General features: G+C 33.6%; 6 protein-coding genes across 6 annotated transcripts; 2 read left to right on the top strand and 4 right to left on the bottom strand.

Annotated features, from left to right (window-relative positions):
• Positions 1–3,542: 3,542 nt before the first annotated feature.
• PHYBLDRAFT_59400 (hypothetical protein) lies at positions 3,543–4,408 on the bottom strand (the record flags this gene model as incomplete). Its single annotated transcript, XM_018440488.1, has 2 exons — positions 3,543–3,664; positions 4,048–4,408. The coding sequence occupies 2 exons, from the start codon at positions 4,406–4,408 to the stop codon at positions 3,543–3,545; spliced, it is 483 nt and encodes a 160-aa protein (XP_018293910.1).
• Positions 4,409–7,183: 2,775 nt separating this feature from the next.
• On the bottom strand, positions 7,184–8,027 carry PHYBLDRAFT_110294 (hypothetical protein; the record flags this gene model as incomplete). The annotated part of the gene is made up of 3 exons (XM_018428159.1): positions 7,184–7,362; positions 7,504–7,678; positions 7,869–8,027. Coding segments are annotated over 3 exons (513 nt in total), but the record flags the coding sequence as incomplete, so codon positions are not given.
• Positions 8,028–8,195: 168 nt separating this feature from the next.
• On the bottom strand, positions 8,196–9,721 carry PHYBLDRAFT_158160 (hypothetical protein; the record flags this gene model as incomplete). Its single annotated transcript, XM_018433746.1, has 6 exons — positions 9,574–9,721; positions 9,192–9,293; positions 8,900–8,971; positions 8,699–8,794; positions 8,411–8,563; positions 8,196–8,346 (listed from the first exon to the last, which is right to left on the bottom strand). Coding segments are annotated over exons 1-6 (665 nt in total), but the record flags the coding sequence as incomplete, so codon positions are not given.
• Positions 9,722–11,886: 2,165 nt separating this feature from the next.
• On the top strand, positions 11,887–12,527 carry PHYBLDRAFT_158159 (hypothetical protein). The gene has a single exon (XM_018433745.1). The coding sequence runs from the start codon at positions 11,927–11,929 to the stop codon at positions 12,095–12,097; it is 171 nt and encodes a 56-aa protein (XP_018293907.1). The 5' UTR covers positions 11,887–11,926; the 3' UTR covers positions 12,098–12,527.
• A 2,930-nt stretch (positions 12,528–15,457) lies between these two features.
• PHYBLDRAFT_180440 (cyclin) lies at positions 15,458–16,459 on the bottom strand (the record flags this gene model as incomplete). Its single annotated transcript, XM_018438315.1, has 3 exons — positions 15,458–15,769; positions 15,912–16,075; positions 16,141–16,459. 3 exons carry the CDS (start codon positions 16,457–16,459, stop codon positions 15,683–15,685), a joined length of 570 nt encoding a protein of 189 aa, XP_018293906.1. The 3' UTR covers positions 15,458–15,682.
• A 966-nt stretch (positions 16,460–17,425) lies between these two features.
• PHYBLDRAFT_75888 (hypothetical protein) lies at positions 17,426–19,103 on the top strand (the record flags this gene model as incomplete). Its single annotated transcript, XM_018443103.1, has 4 exons — positions 17,426–18,137; positions 18,325–18,442; positions 18,535–18,677; positions 18,765–19,103. The coding sequence occupies exons 1-4, from the start codon at positions 17,517–17,519 to the stop codon at positions 19,101–19,103; spliced, it is 1,221 nt and encodes a 406-aa protein (XP_018293905.1). The 5' UTR covers positions 17,426–17,516.
• Between the last annotated feature and the right edge of the window lie 118 nt (positions 19,104–19,221).

Here is a 19,221-nt window from a genome sequence, read left to right as displayed (position 1 = left end):
TGGTTGGCGACGGTCATTTATAAAGTTTGCTGGGGGTGTTGAATTTGGTCTCGGGGGAGGCGTCATTATGGCAAACTTGTTTCCGCTACGGGTTGAGGGCGACATTGGACGAGTGGCCTGGAATTGGGGGAAACGTTGCTCGTCCGTGGTGTCAAAGTGAGATGGGACTGCAGATCGATAGCCGACACCTCCTCCACCACCACCACCACCACTACCGATACCGCTGCCATCGTCATCGTATTGGCCATCGTTTGGTGTGGCGTTGAGGGAAAACTGGGCTTGGTAATCGTTGTTTCGGATTTGTGACCGAGGATCGAATTCGTTCACTCGACGCGAGGGTTGTGAAGGTGTGAATGGCGAAGTAGCTCGATCAAATCCCTAAAATTCACGCCAAAAATCAAATCAAATTAAAAATCATAAACCTTCTCGCTCTTACTCATTCATTCACACACACATATTTATATAAATAATGGCCTCACAAACAAAAAGCTAATAATAAAACTAATAATAGCTTTTGAATTTGATTTCCATTAAATAATAAATATGTGAATGTGAATGTGAATGTAATTGTGTGTATGATGTGAAAACTAAAAACTAAAAAAATAATAATAATACTTACTCCATGAATTCCTCCTCCGGGTGTCAAGACATCATGGACTGAAGAAATCGGGAGACCTGGGGATTGGCTCCAAACATTCGAGTCCATTGTGTTTGAACGACTTATGAGAGCCGGCTGAGATCCGCGGTCACCAAAATATCCATCATCATTATGAAGGCCTATTTAGGTAAGGGATTGAATAGTAGATAACATAGCAACAAAACCCCCAAAATAGACATCCACACACACACACACAAAGAAAGAAAGAAAGAAAGAAGGAAAGAAATGCAATATAAAATAGGGACCTGGCATTAGTTTTTTGTTTTTGTTTTTTCTTGCCACATGGTGAGGAGCTATAAAAAGCCTGTGATGCGGATGTGAAGTTTGTGTATGTGTGTTACCGTGATAATTATCCATCGATCTGTTTTCTCTCAAGAAGCCTGGACTGGCTACTCCCGGTGAATCAAAAGGCTTTTGCTGACCATTGCCGCTGCCATTGACTGCTGGTGACCACAATTGACGGGCAGAAGCAGTAGGATAGATCAACGGTGTCCCAATCTGAGAGCCTTTCCATTGCTGAGAATTCATTCGTCCGGGCATCTCAGGGTTGCGTCGTAAACCGTTGTCGCCATAGATCAATGGGTCTGGAGGTGCACTGCTTGATCGTTCATGGTCCAAAGGCATATCCAAATACAATTCGTTGTCACCGTCTCCTCTACCTCTCATAAGGGCAGCCAACTACTCGAAAACAACAATTTTTCTTTAAATTTCATCTTGTTTGGTACACAATTTTTAATTACTCATTTACCTGCCCTTGGGGTTGATTCATTGCTCTCGGTTGTTGGATATCTGGCTGTTGCCGAGTAGAATACTCGGACATAAAGGCATTTCGATGCATGTTCTTTCAAGACACAGTATATAATTATATAAAATAAGAAAGCAAAAGAATAGGAGAGGGAGATAAAGATGTATATATAATATATATAATATATATATTTATATTTATATCTATATATGTATATGTATATGTATAGAAAAAGCTGTGCGCGTTTTTAGCTTTCTAAGAAAAGAGCCGGGTAACTCCCTTTGCTGCGCTCAAAGGGAATCGAGAATAAAGGGGGTTGTTTTTTGTGTTTTTGGAAAGCAAAAAAAAAGCCTTGTTTGTGATATGTGTTTGTGTTTGTGCGTGTTTGTGTGTTTTTGTGTGTTTTTGTGTGTTTTTGTGTGTTTTTGTGTTTGTATAAAAAAAAAGAATTAAAGTAATTGTTAGGCTTTTTTTTTCTTTCCTCTCATTTATTCTTTACAAGCTTTCTGTTTACAAACCCACGCATACACACATACACACATCACACATACATACATACATACATACATACATACATACAAATTATATTATATTATATTATATTATATTATATTATATTATATTATATTATATTATAGTATTTTATAGTATAGTATACAATATTATAGTATTATAATATATTATTTTATATATACAACATGTAGTATTGTGTGTGTCTGTGTGTGTTTGTGTGTCTGTGTGTACGTGTATTTGTTTGAATAATTCTTTTGTTGGTTCTTACAGAAATCAGAATGTACAGCAGGGATGATGTAGCTGAAGGATGAAAGCAAACAGGACTGACTGGGAAGGTTGATTTTGAATGCAGATGATTAATAGAGAGTTAAAGGAAGAAAGAGAGAGAGAGAGAGAAAGCAAGAGAGAGAGAGAAGGAGGGAGAAAGAGAGAGAGGGAGAAAGAGAAAACGACCATCTGTCTGATGACAGTGAGTAAGAAATAAACACCGATCACCAAGATTCAAAGTAAATTGAGAGTAAATGAAAATTTACGTTTTGTCAAAATGATGTCGTAAAAAATAAAAATAAATAAAAAAAAATGGCGCACTTTTAAAAAAATAGAAAAAAAAAAGTGTGTCGCACAATTACGGGATTTTTTTTTCTACAAAAATCGCATACAACTGGCGGAATTGTAATATGTCAATATGAACTGTACATCATATATATGTATATATCTAAAAAAAAAAAAAAGTCTATTTGGCTAGTAGTAAACACATGCGCATTCTTTCTAATATAAGTACTGTCATTAAAATATACGAGTATCTCGGGAATGGAGTGAGAGAGGAGGCTGTTACTGTTATTAAACTCATTAATCCAATGTTCAACCCAAATGGTGTGGGCCATGACAAACTCAATCGCAGTTTGCGAAGAAAGAGAGAGAGAGAGAGTGCGTGTGTATGTGTGTGAAGGGTAAAAACGCGTGGTAAAAAGACGGTTTATGGGTGACGATACCGTATTCTATGGAATGTTTATAAGATGGTGCTCGAGCCATAAATTAAAGTTTCCTGAATATTGAAACAAATAATTATTCGTTAAATAATGATATTCATTTATCTGTGCGTATATGTAATAGAAGCTCAGTGAAGGAAACCTTGATCAATTCAGTCTATGACATATAATCTGTTGATTCTATGACTGGTCAGCAAAGCATTTGCGTCTATTACACTATGGTAAAAAAAAGGGGGCAATTTTAGTGAGATTTTTTCAAGTTTTCCGGGGTTAAAAGTGTGTTTTATAGACAATTTTAATTAAGCACTAAATTCTCTCTTTCTCTCTCTTTATTATTATTGTAGTTCAAAAGCAAGGCTACACTTTTAAAGATCTCACTTCTTCAACCCAGTACAGAAATAAATATAATAAAATTATTCAAATGTAATAGATTAACATTCGGTACCTTGGGTGAACCTTAGCGATATTAGAGTGGAATATTTGCTTTTTTTTTGAATTCTTGTCAGTCTTTGTCTCACACGACAACCCTCCTGGAGATCTTCTTCTGCTTGTCTTCTTGCACTTACAATTTTAATGGTACGGGTAAATATATTAGGGTGGGGCTATATTAGCGAGAGTTTTCGACTTGCTTGAAGGTTTAAAGGTAAAGCCGAGAGCACGAAAGATAGTGCTTGGAAATACTAAGTGTATCAAACAAACAAAGACCAGATTCATGCTTACAAAGTAGACATCTAATTAATGCACCATTGATTTTCATATCTATGGTTGTGAGATACAAACCAGTTTTTTACCATCAATACAGAATACCAACCAAATTCAGAACTGATATTGCTTGCTAGACATTCTTTAGCTTTGGATTGGTTAATATAGAAGCAAAGGCAAAACTTGTGGAATAAATATTGATGGCTGGTTTGACTTTTGGTATTTGCGTAAAATAAGCAGCGTATAGAGATAATTACAGTAATATAGGCATAGTCGTGACAATAAATGAGCCGACAATTTCACCTTGTCCTTTCTGTTATATAGAATGCAGTGCCATGATCAAACAACAACAAAGAGACATCAAGAAAATAATATCTTACTTAATATACCCGTCAAGATTTAAGCGCGGGTTGCGTGATAACCTGGTAAGAAATATGTACCTGAGAAGTGCGTAGGTATGTATAGCGACTCTGTGGGCTTTGGTAACCAGGTCTTGTAGGGGCTCAAGGAACTCTGTATTCTATCCGGTTTCTTGTATTGATGCCTTGAGAGTAAGGACTCAGAGTGGGGTGGCTTCTTTAATTGTTTTTCAATACGCAAAGGACTAGATATACGAGGTTTGGGTGGTGCTTGTGAAAGTCCCAATTGATAGGGATGAAATACTAAGAAATTGTGTAAGATTATATGATGTAGTCCAGTTAATTGAGTACTTGCAAGAGTAAAAGATAAAGGTGTGTAAAGCTTAAAATCCTTGCCCGTCAATAATACTGTATTTTGTAGACCTATTCTTTTATGTATCATACGTGGATTTGATACATGAGAATATAGTACGTAAATAACCAAATAAATATATTACTAGATAGATATAAATGAGAGCTACCTAGATAATAATCATTCGACTATTATACTATAGATACATCAAAATAACATTTAGCCTCCTTGTATTTGTTTATTGGTCTCAATTAAGTAACTAAAGATAAGAAAGGAATTACTTCATAATTTAATGTAGTTTCTTAATAATTATTTGCTTATCTTATTTTCGTCAAGGCCTCTAAAAAACATACTTAATAGCTATCAAAGCTATTATTGGTAAAATATAAATCAGTGAATCTAGCCATCAATAATTTTGAGCAGAAATGACAGAAAGAAAACTGTATGATGTACAGTCTGGTTGTCAAGATTACACGCATGCCCATTAGAAATAAAGGATTTAGAGAATCATAGAGAATCTGCCTTATAATTTCTCAAAATAGGAATCAAGCATACACGTTTTGATAAGAAAAAGTCAATTAATATATGCGCTCATTAATAGTAAAGTGTTTAGAGAAGTGTTGTTGATTTTTAAATAGAAAGGGTAAAAAGTAGCATATAAATATATATATTATAGAAAGCTTATAGTTTGAACATTACTAAATATAATATAAATCACCACTTCTTCTTCGCATACTTCTTTATATATATTATTTTGATCAATAAAAACCATAAAACTCGAATATAAAACATCATACATTTGTTGAATCGCTTATAAGAAGAATAAAGATACCTAAAAAAATATGCAGATATGCCGTATTTAGAATATTTGGTTGGAGTCAATCCAAAATAATTCAAAATCCCATCAATTGTATTTGCGAAAAAGTAAAAGTAATAGGTTAAAGTCTTGTATGTTATGGACTATAAAAGTTACGAGGACAGAACTTTAGATGCTGTCATTTCCAACAATGTTATTAGCAATTCTTTTCTATTTTTTTGTTTTTATATCAGCTTTATAATTAAAGTTCTATAATTTGTTTTTAGTCTACAATTAAAATAAAGGCTGATTATATAGTTTCTTTTAAAGGTAAGCAAGAGAGGAAGGAGTGTATTTATTCTTTCTATTATTAATGTCAAAGCAGTACTTTAAAAGTTCAGATGGACTGTGACTGCTGTTAGTTTGTAGTAATTAAAGGATTTTGACGCTATTTTTTCAAAACTTACAACACTTTTTTTTAAAATTTTTTTGTTTGTATGGAGCGAATGATATGCTCAGATTTATCTTTTTTTTTAAAAAAAAAAATGCGATATTTTATTTAATTATAGAGGGTGTCGAGTTGTGATAATTTCAAGACAGCTAAAAAATAATTATTTGTAAAACCCAATCAAAAATAAAAATAAAACTCAGACACAGCTGTGAGGATTTATAAGTTGAAAATATTAACACTGAAAAAAATATAAGGAAAATAGACCTTAATAAGATTGGCTTTCCGAGGCCTACTCTATTAATTAAATGTAAAGAAGAGACTCCTGGCTATCTTATGTTTTGTTTTGAAGGGAGAAAAATAAGCTCAAATGCTCACTAAATAGCCACCATGAAATTCGGCAAACAGACATTGGAATTTTATTCGCCGAGTAAAATACAAACTTGAAAACGTTTGCAATTCAGGCTTGAAGACACCTCTATTTTTTAGTTTCGTATATATCAACTAAACAGCGAGATTGCCTTTTTAGGACAATACCCACGTTGAAAATAAACCTTATTACAGAGCCATATGCCTCTCCCCCAAAAAAAAACAAAAGAGCGGCTTGTGTTTCGTACATTCGCTTTTGTCGTCATAAACGGAATTTTCTCAAGCAAATGGAAGAAGAGAAGAAAAACGCACTTCTACACCTTCCAAGGACAAACTATTTAATACACGCCTATATACAACACGCTATACACAGCATCTAGTACACAAGAGGTTTAGTAAAGTTTGAAATGCTTCTATATTACAACTCAAATGTTCTTTAAATTGCTATACAGTCAGGCTTATTGAATATGGCACTTTCTTAAAAATAGGGTTTTGCTATTCACCAGCGTACGAGGGAATTGAGCCACGCCATATAAGATTCCGCTTGTTATTAAGCATATGTTTTTTAATCATTTACTAAAATACCCTGTCCTTTTTTTATTTTTTGTCAATGATCTGTTTCATCTTGGCTATAGCAAATGAGCTTTATAAAGTATGGTCGTTTAGTATATATATTTTTCTTTTGTAACTAGAGTCCTTATTTTAGAAATTTTGTCAATTCCTTCGACAATTCCCTCGTACGCTGGTGAATAGCATGTACACACATATATTTATTTAAGTAATAGCAGCACTATTAATAACAATAATTGTATATTAAATTATTCAAATACTCTACTATGTAAAGACATATAGTGGTATCAAAAAAGAAATACACACAATTTTTCATCTCAACAATATGTGACTGTGTGACAGATCAAAAAATATACTTCTTTTTATATCTACAACTATATATTTTTCTTTGTAATCGCGTCACACTCGCTTAATTTTATGAGCAGCAATAAATAAATAAATAAATGAAAAGGAAGAAGAAAGAGAATTATGCTTCATTAGACATTTTGTCTGCATCATTATTGTTTTTTGCCCAACCGCTTGGAACACCGCATGCATGAATTCAATAAAAGAATACATGTGTGAATTGATGGGTGTATGTGTAGTTATTCCATATGTGCAATTATTAGTATTAGTATTATTATTATTATTATTATTATTATTGTTGTTGTTGTTGTTGTCATTATTTGTAAAGTAAATCAATTTATTTGATTCCACCACCCTGAACAGTAGCAACCTTGCACTTGACAGTCTCACCAGAGGCAGTCTTGATCAAGAAAGGCTTTCCTTGGAAGTAAGCCAAGGTATCATCCTCAGTTTTGAAGTCAGGCTGAACAGCTTCCCAGTACTTCTTCTTGGGAGGAAGAATCTTCTCGGGTTCACCTAAAGTAAATAAATAAAAAAGCATATTAGAGTGAGATAAAAAAAACAGGTAACTAAGTAATCTCTTTGCCAAGTAACCACGCAACCACGCAACCAATAAAAAATATTTTACTCTTGTATCTATATGTATAGTCTTATTACCTTCCATTCCCTCAAAGAATACTCTGTCACCGGGTTGGACCTTGCTAGTATCGACAGGAGCAAGCAATTCAACCTTGCTACCATCGTTGGCAGTGGCGCACAGTACCATGGCCTCAGACTTAATACCACGCATGCTAGCAGGCTTCAAGTTGGCCAAGCAGATAACCCAACGGTTCTAATACAATAAACAAATGCAATTTTTTTTTAAAAAAAATACACGTTACATTTTTATATTAGCAAGAAAATCATTCTGGTAAGGTAGGTGGTGGGTAGGTAGGTAGGTAGGTAGGTAGATATATTCAAATATATTCACTCGCTTTTAAATATGTATATATATATATGTGTGTGTGTGTTTATAAGCGTACCTGCATCTCCTCAATAGGGACCCAGCGGACCAAGCCAGAAACAACGGTGCGGTGAACACCGGCACCATCACCAAGGTCAATCTCCTCGACATAAAGAGAATCAGCATCAGGATGCTTCTTGCAAGAGTGGATGAAACCAACACGGATGTCCAATCTGGAGACAGGAGCCTGGTCAGACTCAACGGGGGCAGCAGCTATATGTTTTACATGTCATGTCAGATAAAAAGAAATACAAAAATATTCATCGATTGTTTTTCTTTAGCTATAATTCTATGTTTGTTTATATATATAACTTACCGGGCTTCTTTTCCTTCTTTTCCTTCTTTTCCTTCTTATCTTTCTTATCCTTCTTGTCACCCTTTTCCTCAGCCTTAGGTGCCTTCTCGTCAGCCTTGGCAGCCTTGGCATCGGCCTTAGGTGCCTTTTCATCAGACTTGGCAGCCTTGTCACCAGCAGCAGCAGCCTTCTTGTCCTTCTTCTAATCTCATATTGTGTATGTTTAGTAATCTCACTCTCTCTCTCTAATCCTTTGAAATACTTACGGCAACAGGTGCAGCAAAGACAGGTTCAGGAACATCCTTCAAGTTGATCTCAATGAGGTCAAAGTCCTTGATGTTGTTGTTCTTAACAGCAACATTCTGGATAAGATCGAACCATCTCAAGACGTTGGGCATGGTGGTGACCTTGATCTCTTTCTATTCACATACACAAGAATAAGAATGAATTCCAACGATATATACGCATTAAATTCCTCTTTTTCTTCTTGTTTCTTTTTCCTTTTTTTTGCTTTTTGCTTGTTTCGTAATGTATGTTATTCAATTGCGACTTACAGAGAACTTGTGCACGTTGGCAAAGATCAAGAGATCGGCAATGGTAAGACGGTTCAAGGCCACAAAGGTGCGGGTGCTGAGATGTGCGTCCAATTTCTAAGTAATGAAAATTGATGAATATAGATTCAAAAAATTACCAGCGCACACACACACATGTGCAGTATTCATGTATTTATGTATGTGCACACTAATAGTGTTTACCTTCAAGGTAGCAACAACTTGCTTTTTTTCAAGAGCTTTGAGGGCAATGACCCACGAGAGCCATTCTTCAACCTTTATTTTTTTTAGAATAATAATAATAGGGTAGAAGGGGTATTCAAAATATATGTTAGAAATCAATCAATATATGTGACGTAAGCCAAGCTACTGATACTACTGACTACTTCTTTAAATCCTTCTTTATTTCTCTTTTTTTTATTAAAAAAAAACCTCTTTTCCTTCTTTTGCCAAGGAAGCCAATAGCCCATATTTTTAATATTTATTTTATTTTTACCTCGACTTGCTCAGTCTTGGAAGAGCCGAGGAGTTCGGGCTGGTTCTTGGCAGCAAAGTACTTGGCAATGGTGACAGCACCTTCGACGACATCACCAGAAACCTACGCGTCCATAAGCAATACATATACATATATAAATACAAACAAAGTTTAGAGCTTTAATATTATTTTATTTTATTATTTCTTTCTTCCTTTAAAAGAGAAGCAAAAGAGAAAAATATATTTGTTTCGTGTGGTTCATAGTATAATATAAATTTGCGCACACAATATATATATATATGTGTGTGTGTGTGTGTGTGTGTGTGTGGGTATGTAGGTAGATATATAGGTAAATGTGTATACGTGTGTATATATATAATGAAATACTGCATTACTGCATTACCTCCAAGGACAGTTCAGTTGCAGACTCAACTTTAGCAACGTTTTGGGCCTTGACAAACTGATAGACCAAGGAAACGTCCTTTGCTGTGCTTTCAGGGAGGCGCAGAATTGCAGACATTGTAATGAATAGGGTCACTTTGTCTTTTTGAACGGGTAACCGCTATTTATTTACAGAAATGAGCGGGGTTTTCTTTTTTTGTATGTGGCGTGGCTTGGCCTTTAGCCTTTAACCTTTTGATCTTTGGCTTTTGGTTTCTAACTTTTTTTTCCTTCTACTTTCTCCAACACTCTCCTCTCCCCTAAACTACACCATATTATTTGTCTATTTTTTATTTTCTCTCATAAGCTAACAATCACTTGCTTGCAGAATAATAGAAATAATAATAGTAGTAGTAATAGTAGTAGTAGTAGCTCAGTGGCGTGTCATTAAATGAAAGGCTAATTGATAGTAATAACTGTATTTGCAGTTAAAGATTTTATTTTAATAAACTCTAGTAAGCTATATGTGAATATATAAAAAAATAAAAAAATAAAATATGTGAATAGCCTTGTCTTTGTATTTAACAATGCAGAGTTTGTATCTGTGCATACTTGAAATGGGATAGAAAATAGAAATAGAGTTTTGTTTTCTAGTTACAAGCTTAAAATCCTATGCATAAACACACACACACACATACACACATATATATATATATATGTAATAAAAGGCAGTAATAAGATCAAGATCAAGATCAAGAAAGAAAGGCATTAATCGAATTTAAATCATAAGAGGTTATTGATTATACATATAAAATTCATTTTTCTATCTATCTCTCTGACTTTTACATTAAGATTTATTTGTTTTATATGCATATGTTGGAAGACTTGAATTATTGTACGATTAATGTATTGTGTATGCTAAAAAACTTTTTGTAGAAGAAGTATATATATATTAGAAGTTGCAAAAAGACATAATAAAATAAAATAAAGACAAAACAAAAGGGCAATAGTTACACACTATACTACATAAATATATATATACACTCTATTGTCTTGAGCTTATCTAATCGATCCCGTGACTTCTCAGCTGTCTTACACAAATGGGGCGAGAGGGATGGAGATAGAAAGTGTGGGGGTAAAAAAAAAGTTGGCGGCGGCATAAAGTGGAGTGAGATGATTTTGTTTGTATTTGTAATCATCCTCTTCACAAGACAATCATGGAGTTTGATGAGGTTAATGAATACCTCAAGACTGGTGTTAGCAGAGATGCCTCTCTCTCTACAGTATCTTTCCAGCAACGCTTGAATAACGTCCATCTTGTTGAATCTCTCAATGACCAAACTTACCAATCCAAACCTATCGACACTCCTGCACCAGTTCAACAAAAACGCCCGTCCAAAGCTGGGATGTCTAGATTCGTTAGCAATGTTCGACATTTTAAACGTTCGAATGCATCAAAGATTGCCAAGGATTACTGGAAGCTTGCTTCAGCACCAACCCCTACATTTTATGCTGAATCCCATACTAGTGAGGATGACGACGATGCCGTTTTGCAAAGATATCAAACAGCTCTACAGGGTAATAAGAATAATAATGAAACTAATTTACTTTTGGTCACTTTAAAATAACATAAACAATATATTATATTATGTAATTATAATTCAATTCAATTCAATTCAATTTATTATTGTAGTTCTTCCTGAAAGACCCCCAAAAAGCAAAAAGTTCTTGTCAAGATTAAAGAAATCATCACGAAAAGAAAGGTCTCACAGCGTCTCAGGAAATGAGATTGACGTCGAAGCAGATATGTTCCTGACTGCAGACGAGTCTGGGACTGAACTACCAAAGAGACGACCCAGTATTATCAAGAAAGATACAAATCAATCACAACCAGCTTATAATGTATCTCATGTTTGGCAACCACGCCGAGAGAAACGAACAGCAAGTGTCCAAGGACTGACTGATGTTGAACCCATGTAAAATACTATTACATAAGATACATAATTCAATTCAACTCAACTCAACTCAACTCAATTTTTCTTTTATGGAAATGTAAATAATAGAACAGGAAACGTGCTGGTCGCGACATTGAAAGATAATATTGAGCAGCTCCAATACCTCTTGAAACTTGAAGAGCAAAAGATTGAATTCAACAAAAAAGAGATTATAGACTATGTGGAGAAGCTTAAACAACTTGATGATGATGTTGAAGTAAGTACTTGGTTTCAATCATAAAAATCAAAAATCAAAATCTGATTAATTATTATTATTTTTTTAGCTACTAGATAATGCTATTACTCAAAATCGATTGAACCGAGAGAATACTATGGAACACATATTGATGGAGGCAAACATACAGGGTGTTAATTTAAAGAATGCAAGAGCTAAACATAGGTCGATTATTGCTTCGATTGAAAAGTATAATAGAGGCGTTGATTCTACTAAACAACTTGACGAACTACAAACGAAGATTAAGGCTGCTCAAAGAAGAGATATTTCATGGGCATGGTTCAAACACTGGCTATTTCCAACAGGTAAGTCAATAAGACTATATATATATATACATACATATGTATATATGTATATATATATGTATACATTTTTAGTCAAGCATAAAAAGATAGATATATAAAATAGATATAGACTCATAGACAATAGATAGCATGCATTCTTATTTTGCTACAAAATATTGAGTAAAATTTTTTTCTCCCTATAAAAAAAACCTCCTATTTTTTTTCCAATAGAGATCATGTTAGTAGTAACTCTGATGGCTTTACTGCTGCTTTATTTGATACTTTAAAGTAATAATTACCATTGACGTTTCTTTGTACCTATTTTATTTTATTTTATTTTATTTTATTTTATTTTTTTCATTGTAATTTGTTGTAATTTGTAATTTGTAATTTGTAATTTGCTGTAATTTTATATTTCTGTTTGAGGAAATGATAATAATGATAATGGTAATTAAGAGATGTGATTTTCCAAGGCTGTAATAGTGTTTGTATTGGGATACAATAAAATGTCACCCTGTAGTCATTTTCTTCTTATTATCTTTTATAATAACCTTACTAATATATATGCATTTCTATCTGTATCTGTATTTAATCAAAGAAAAAGAGGGAAAAGATGTAACGATATTTTCCCAGTTATTCCTGATTTTCCTGGTTTTCCTGATTTTCCTGGCTTTCCCATTCCAGTTTCTTGGGATGACAGCCACTGCGCATCACATATTGTATGATTTTCTTTTATCTAGGCTTGACTTGAATTGTTCAAAAATAATAAGAATACATAAGCAAAAGATAAGGACCCTTGAAATTGAACGATTTTTTTTTTCCAATTTTCATTTTTGTATAAAGAAATAATTAAATTCAAAGCCAAAAAAAAGTAATAAAGAAAGAAAGATTGCCACAGGTGTTTGCTCCTACGAGGGGATAAATTTGATTATATGATAAAATATGCTTTGTTATTTATCCCAATGCAGCATCTCTTCCCTATCCCTCGCCTCCTTCCTCTTTATTCACATACAATTTAGGCGTGCAACTATAGTATAGTATAGTCACTTATACCAGATTAACGACTTTAGACAACAAGAGCAGCAGAAACATCAAGAAGTATTATTGGTAGGCATAATCATAATACAATTATATTTCTCTTTGTAAGCCCTTGAATTCAACTAGTTTCATTTGATTGTTTTTGTCAAGTGTTGACAAACTCTAACCCGCCAAATGTTGTAATTGAAGCAAGAAGTGCTAATGCTTGGTGTTCAAACCAAGGTCAATAAATGACACAACCATGCATACAAATATAATAAGGGCAAGGTTATAACTTTTATTTCTACACAAATCTGAATTGCTTGCACCTGCATATGACACATACATACATATGTGCATGTATGAATGTATAACTAATCTATCTGGAATTTCAGACAACTAATTATCTTTCTTGTGCTTTTTTAAAAAGTAATAATAATATTCTTTCATTTAAACTTGCAGGGTAATTAGCACTTTTATATAGTATACAACCAGAACAAATAGGTTTTTGATTTGAATTGAATTGAATTGAATTGAATTGAACAATCTTGCTGTTTTCCAAGCTGTAATAAACCATGTATAAGACAAGGTATATTTGACAGCATCTGCAGATTTTCCTATTATTTTCTACAAAAATATAACCAAGAGAAAAAAAAAGAAGAGATGATAATATTTACTTCTTTATTTAAATTGCCATAACATCCACCAATATATTCATGTATGTTATTTAGGGTTTGTTACTTTATTACTTATTCAAAGAAGAGTTATAATTTATCTGAAATTCAACCAGAAAATATTGTATGTGTAGTCAAGGTCTAAAGACAAAAGGTTTATCTCCGCGTTATTATATAAATGTACACACACAAATAAGAAATTACTGTCTTTATTCAGCAACCGGATTAAAATCATCAATAAATCAATAAATCAATAAATTTGTCTGTATAGTCTACCTTTTTTTTTCTATAAAAGATGTTTGTTTATTGGAGCGCACAGGTAGTTTGTTAATTGTGTAATTATTAGTAGAACTCATGTACCTTTATTACATAAATACGCCTCTATTATATCTATCTTTCTTCTTTGTTTTCTGGTTTTATTGGCGTCAGAAATCTACCAAGATGTATATATATATATGCATACAAATACATATGATCTTAGGTCTGTATCTATGTAGGTTTGTGTTTGTGTTTGTGTTTGTGTTTGTGTGTAATGTATAAGATTGATCACAAATTTCCATTTTTTCTTCTTCTTCTTTTCTTTTCTTTAAAGCAAACGAGTTGTTTTTGTGCCTTGTTTATTAATCGTTTGCCTGTCTGGTTGTCTGTCTTTTGCTCCCCTTTTATTTTATTTTGTAAAAAGACAATGTAATGAGTTTTATTAATAAAAATAATAAAAATAATAATAAAAATCCAATATAAATCTGATAAGACCGCTTAAACTCATAACCAGATTTATAAATACTTGTATAATTATTTATAAATATATACATATATGTATATATTTATATATATATATGTACCATTCGGAAGAATATTTCCTGATAGGGTGAAAAGTATGAGAAATATCAATGAAAACCTTAATCTTCCCACGCTGAAATCGGGTTCCTTGTTTACGGGTAAAAGGAATATTTGAAGTATATTATAGCAACAATCATAATAATAATAAAAGACGCAATTTATTATTGCCTAACGATTTTTTTATAGAACAATCAAGCCAAATTATTATAGGTGAATAAAAAGCAGAATAAAAAATACTAATTAAAATTGAAAAAGAAAGAGTAGCAAAGGGTAAAAGATATTTTAGTGTGAAATCTAAAATAGACAATATTTTTGGCCATGTAACATATTCAATCCCCTCTCTCTCTCTCTTCTCCCCCTCAAGGAGATATATATATAGCAATAGAGGCAAAGCAAAGAAAGGCAAAGAAAAAGTAATAAATAAATAATCTAACAATAGTATTATCTGCCAATTATACAATCTAATTTAATACAATACAATGCTGTTTTCTTTTTAATACGAAATACGAAATACAATAGTGTTATTCTTGACATTAGTCTCATTGGAATCTGCTTTGACCCTAGTCAAATAGTTAGATAGTCAGGTATCTATACCCCTTTTAAACTATATATTATTCTTTATTATTTTTACACTCTAATTTATTTTCTGGTTTCTTTATTTCTTTTCGTGTATCTTTTAAACAAGAGAAACGGTCAATATTACCATTCTCTAATTATAGACAAACACAGACACAGACAGAAAAAGCCTTTTAGATATTGAGAAATATACAAATACATATACATACACGTGTACATCATGAATAAAAGAAAATAAAGCCGAACAATGTCATGAAGAAGAACAAGAATATGAACAAGAATATGAACAAGAATATGAATATGAATAATATGTATTGATTGTAAGAATTTAATAAAAGAAAATGAGGATATTACAGGATAAAATGCTTGGTGATGATAGTTAATATATATATATATATATAATAGATTGTGCACTGGGCGCACTGAGTGGAGTATAATGTGTATTGTGTATTGTATGTATGTGTGTATGGAAAGGTCTCTCGTGTGTCGATCAATAAACCGCTTGTACATTTCATTTTAGGCCCAGTTCCAAACCAAGGACCTCCTGGCGCTTGTCTACAAAGTTGTAGAGGTCTACAATGTCGACATAAAGATCAAACTAACAAAAGCATCCCTCGATTTAGAAAAAGATGTTCTCTTTGTATTATTTTTGGTATTGCTATTGGTGTTGTATACACAACCAACTGGGTAGAATTATCGAGTCTTTTTTAGATATATTATTATCTATTGATCTATTTTACCTTTAGTACACCCAAAAAGCTGCGCTCCATAGCATTGAGTTCCTGAGGAATATAGAGTGGTGATACAATGCGATAAATTGATGGTGCATGAGTCACACAATCCTCAATGTATTTTGAAGACACCATTACAGACGCAAGAAAAAACTTGTAAGGAGTATCGTACTCTACAATTGTAAATAATTGTGAATAATTGATCAATTGTTATTCTCTATTTGCTCTTTCTTTTTACCTCCTCGCGCATTACTATGTAGATTCTTCTTTAATCGCAAGAGATAGATGAGAGCAATCACTAGTACAGTTGGCGTCAGACGACATTGACGATAGACATGCCGGATAAAGGTGTGAAGGTCAGGAAGAAGCATGTGTTGATATGATGCTTTTTGATTTGAGCATTGGATAAGCTGTCTGATAGTACAGACTGTGTACGAAATCAGTCGGTCGGTACTTCCACGCAACTTCAGAGACAGAGACAGAGAAGGGTGTTTGTCTAGTATGCTGGATAGCTGGTAGGCATTTTGGAATACGAGGGATGGACCAAGAGTTGTCATTGAAGAAAAGAAGAACAAAGATTAAGTTACACGTAGAAATGAAAATTTTAACATATAAAATAAAAAATCGATAAAAATGCCTTTTTATGGACATATTCCCCTCTATTCGTCATGAAACTGGTACCCCCGTGTTTTATTCTATTATTCTATTCTATTATTTTATTTTATTGCTGCTGTTTCTGTTGCTGTTTCTGCTATTTCTACTGCTTCCGTTGCTGCTTCTGCTGCTGTGGTAGCCACTTAATATTTTGCTCATATCTATTTCACCCAAAAAAAAATTTATTCGTGTAGCCCTTACTGAACCCTATGAGCCCTTTTAATTTTTCGTTTCTTTTCTGGTTCTCTTGAATATTCCCGCAATCAGTCCTTATCTCTATATCTCCATCTTTCTCTCTCTTTTTTTTTTTTTTTTTTTTTTTTTAGTTTTTTTGTCTTAGCCACCTGTTACTTTCCTAACCTAAAAAAAAGCTACAAATATATAATATATTCATATATGTGTGTTACGAATAATGATACTCCCCAGAAAAAAAAACTCACATTATTGTACTCTTTTGAACCAATAAAAAAATTACACTAAAAAAATAAAACTTGTACCATTTTATCTTTAATGTTTGTGAATGGTAATTTCATCTTTTATTTTATTTTATATATATTATATTTTGTACTCTGCTTTATCGAATAATTTTAGTTTATTTGCTCGAGAGTCTTTTTTTTTTGTATTTTAATTACTCGAAAGTCAAACTCCTATTTCTTTTACACTTCTTCTAGTCACCTACCAACTTCTTTAATATTAATTAGCATTAATAATAAAAGCCAATTAGTTCAAGGTGCCTTGTTAAAAACAAACTGATCGGAGTCAGGCTTGAGACTGTCTAGAATGTCCTCAAATCTATCGGGATGACTCAGGGCGATTAATCGACTTCAATCTATGAATAGTCGAGCAAAATATAAACTTTACCCTTTCCTTTTTCCCTTTTCCTTTTTGTCTTTCTCTCTTTAACCCACCCGTTTCTTTGACTTGCCTTGTCTTGCTCTGTTGATCACCCACACCACAGCAATGTCCCGTCTGTTAGATCAACTCAGTAACACACTCGAAAAGAGACGTGAGATTGCAAAGCTCCGAAGACTTGTCATCAATCCCCAAGACGCCATTGACTTTTCTTCGAATGACTTTCTCGGTCTTGCATACAGTGGTGCATTCCGAGACGCTTTCCTCAATGAGCTTCATTCGCTCGACAATATTCTCGGATCAACAGGATCTCGTCTTCTCGATGGAAATTCACTTTATGCTGAAGATCTCGAACGTACCCTGGCTCGTTTTCACCGGGCCGAGTCTGCCCTCTTATTTAATTCGGGATTCGATGCCAATGCAGGTCTCTTTAGCACCGTACCCCAAAAAGGCGATGTGATTGTATATGATGCTCTGGTTCACGCCAGCGTCCACGAAGGCATGCGTATCTCGAGAGCTGGTCTCCGTGTATCTTTTAGACATTCTGACGTGGATGATCTTATTCGCATCCTCAAAAATGTCCAACAAAGCCATCCAGATAAGAATGTATTTGTTGCAGTAGAAACTGTGTATTCTATGGATGGTGATATTGCACCTCTGAGAGAAATTGTTGCTGCTATTCGAGAATGCTGGCCCGCAAAAGATAATGGCTTTTTAATTGTTGACGAGGTAAAAACAAAAATCAAAAAGAAAGAAAGGAAAGAAGAAGAAGAAGAGAACACGATGAATCAAAATCTGGAGTTTTGTACCCCACAGGTTGATACAAACCAACTCCTGCCTTCTTTTTTTTCCTTGTTTTTTATCTATGTATATACATATGCATATACATACATGCATACACATAAATATCTATTAGGCCCACAGTACTGGTGTTTTTGGAAAGAATGGTCGAGGTGTAGTCGCAATGTATGGTTTAGAAGATGAAGTATTTGCTCGCCTACATACATTCAGCAAAGCATTAGCAAGCAATGGTGGTAATGAACTTTTTTTTTTTGGAAAAATGCTACTACTTCTATTAGTTATTATGTATATTATTTGTTCATTTATTCACACTATATTGCTTTAGCTGCCATTCTTGGGTCTCCAATACTTCGTAACTACTTGATAAACTATGCAAGGCCTTTGATTTACTCAACGTTTATGACCCACAGTAGTCTTGCCAGTATCAAATGTGCTTATTCTTTATTGGAAAGCGGGTCAACTATACAAGTGAGATTTATACAGATATACAGATATATATATATCTATATATGTATATGTGTATACTTAATTATGCTCGATTATTTTGGCTTGTAGATGCAAAAGCACGTTCATCTCTTGACCAAAAGATTCCGTCAGACAATTCGATTGCCCATAGGAACTCTCTTACCATCTCCTAGCCCTATTCAAGGAATCGTATTGAACGGAAATGCACCTGTTCGTGCCCTTGCTACCTATTTAAACAAAAAAGGTTTCACTGTAAAGCCAATTTGCTCTCCAACTGTCCCCAAAGGACACGAACGAGTTCGCATATGTCTTCACGGACACAATACTCTTGAGCAGGTTGATGCCCTGGTTGACGCTGTTCACTTATTCTTTGGCAGTCAGAAAGACACCGCAGCCAATGGCATACCTCTGGAGCAACCAAAGCTATGAGTATACACCTTTTTCTCCATTTCTCTCTTTCTTTCTCTTTCACTCTCTTTTATTTTATTTTATTATTTGCTTTTGTTAATTAAGTAATTAAAAAAGAAGAAGAAGAAAGAAGAAGAAA

Source organism: Phycomyces blakesleeanus (genome assembly GCF_001638985.1).
Source record: "Phycomyces blakesleeanus NRRL 1555(-) unplaced genomic scaffold PHYBLscaffold_6, whole genome shotgun sequence".
NCBI classification, from domain to species: domain Eukaryota; kingdom Fungi; phylum Mucoromycota; class Mucoromycetes; order Mucorales; family Phycomycetaceae; genus Phycomyces; species Phycomyces blakesleeanus.
The sequence above is the reverse complement of the archived record's forward strand: the minus strand, read 5'-3'. Positions and strand labels throughout refer to the sequence as shown.

Coding starts and splice junctions, on each gene's coding strand:
- PHYBLDRAFT_158159 (XM_018433745.1), top strand. CDS start 11,927: ATGCAAGAGCTAAACATAGGTCGATTATTGCTTCGATTGAAAAGTATA.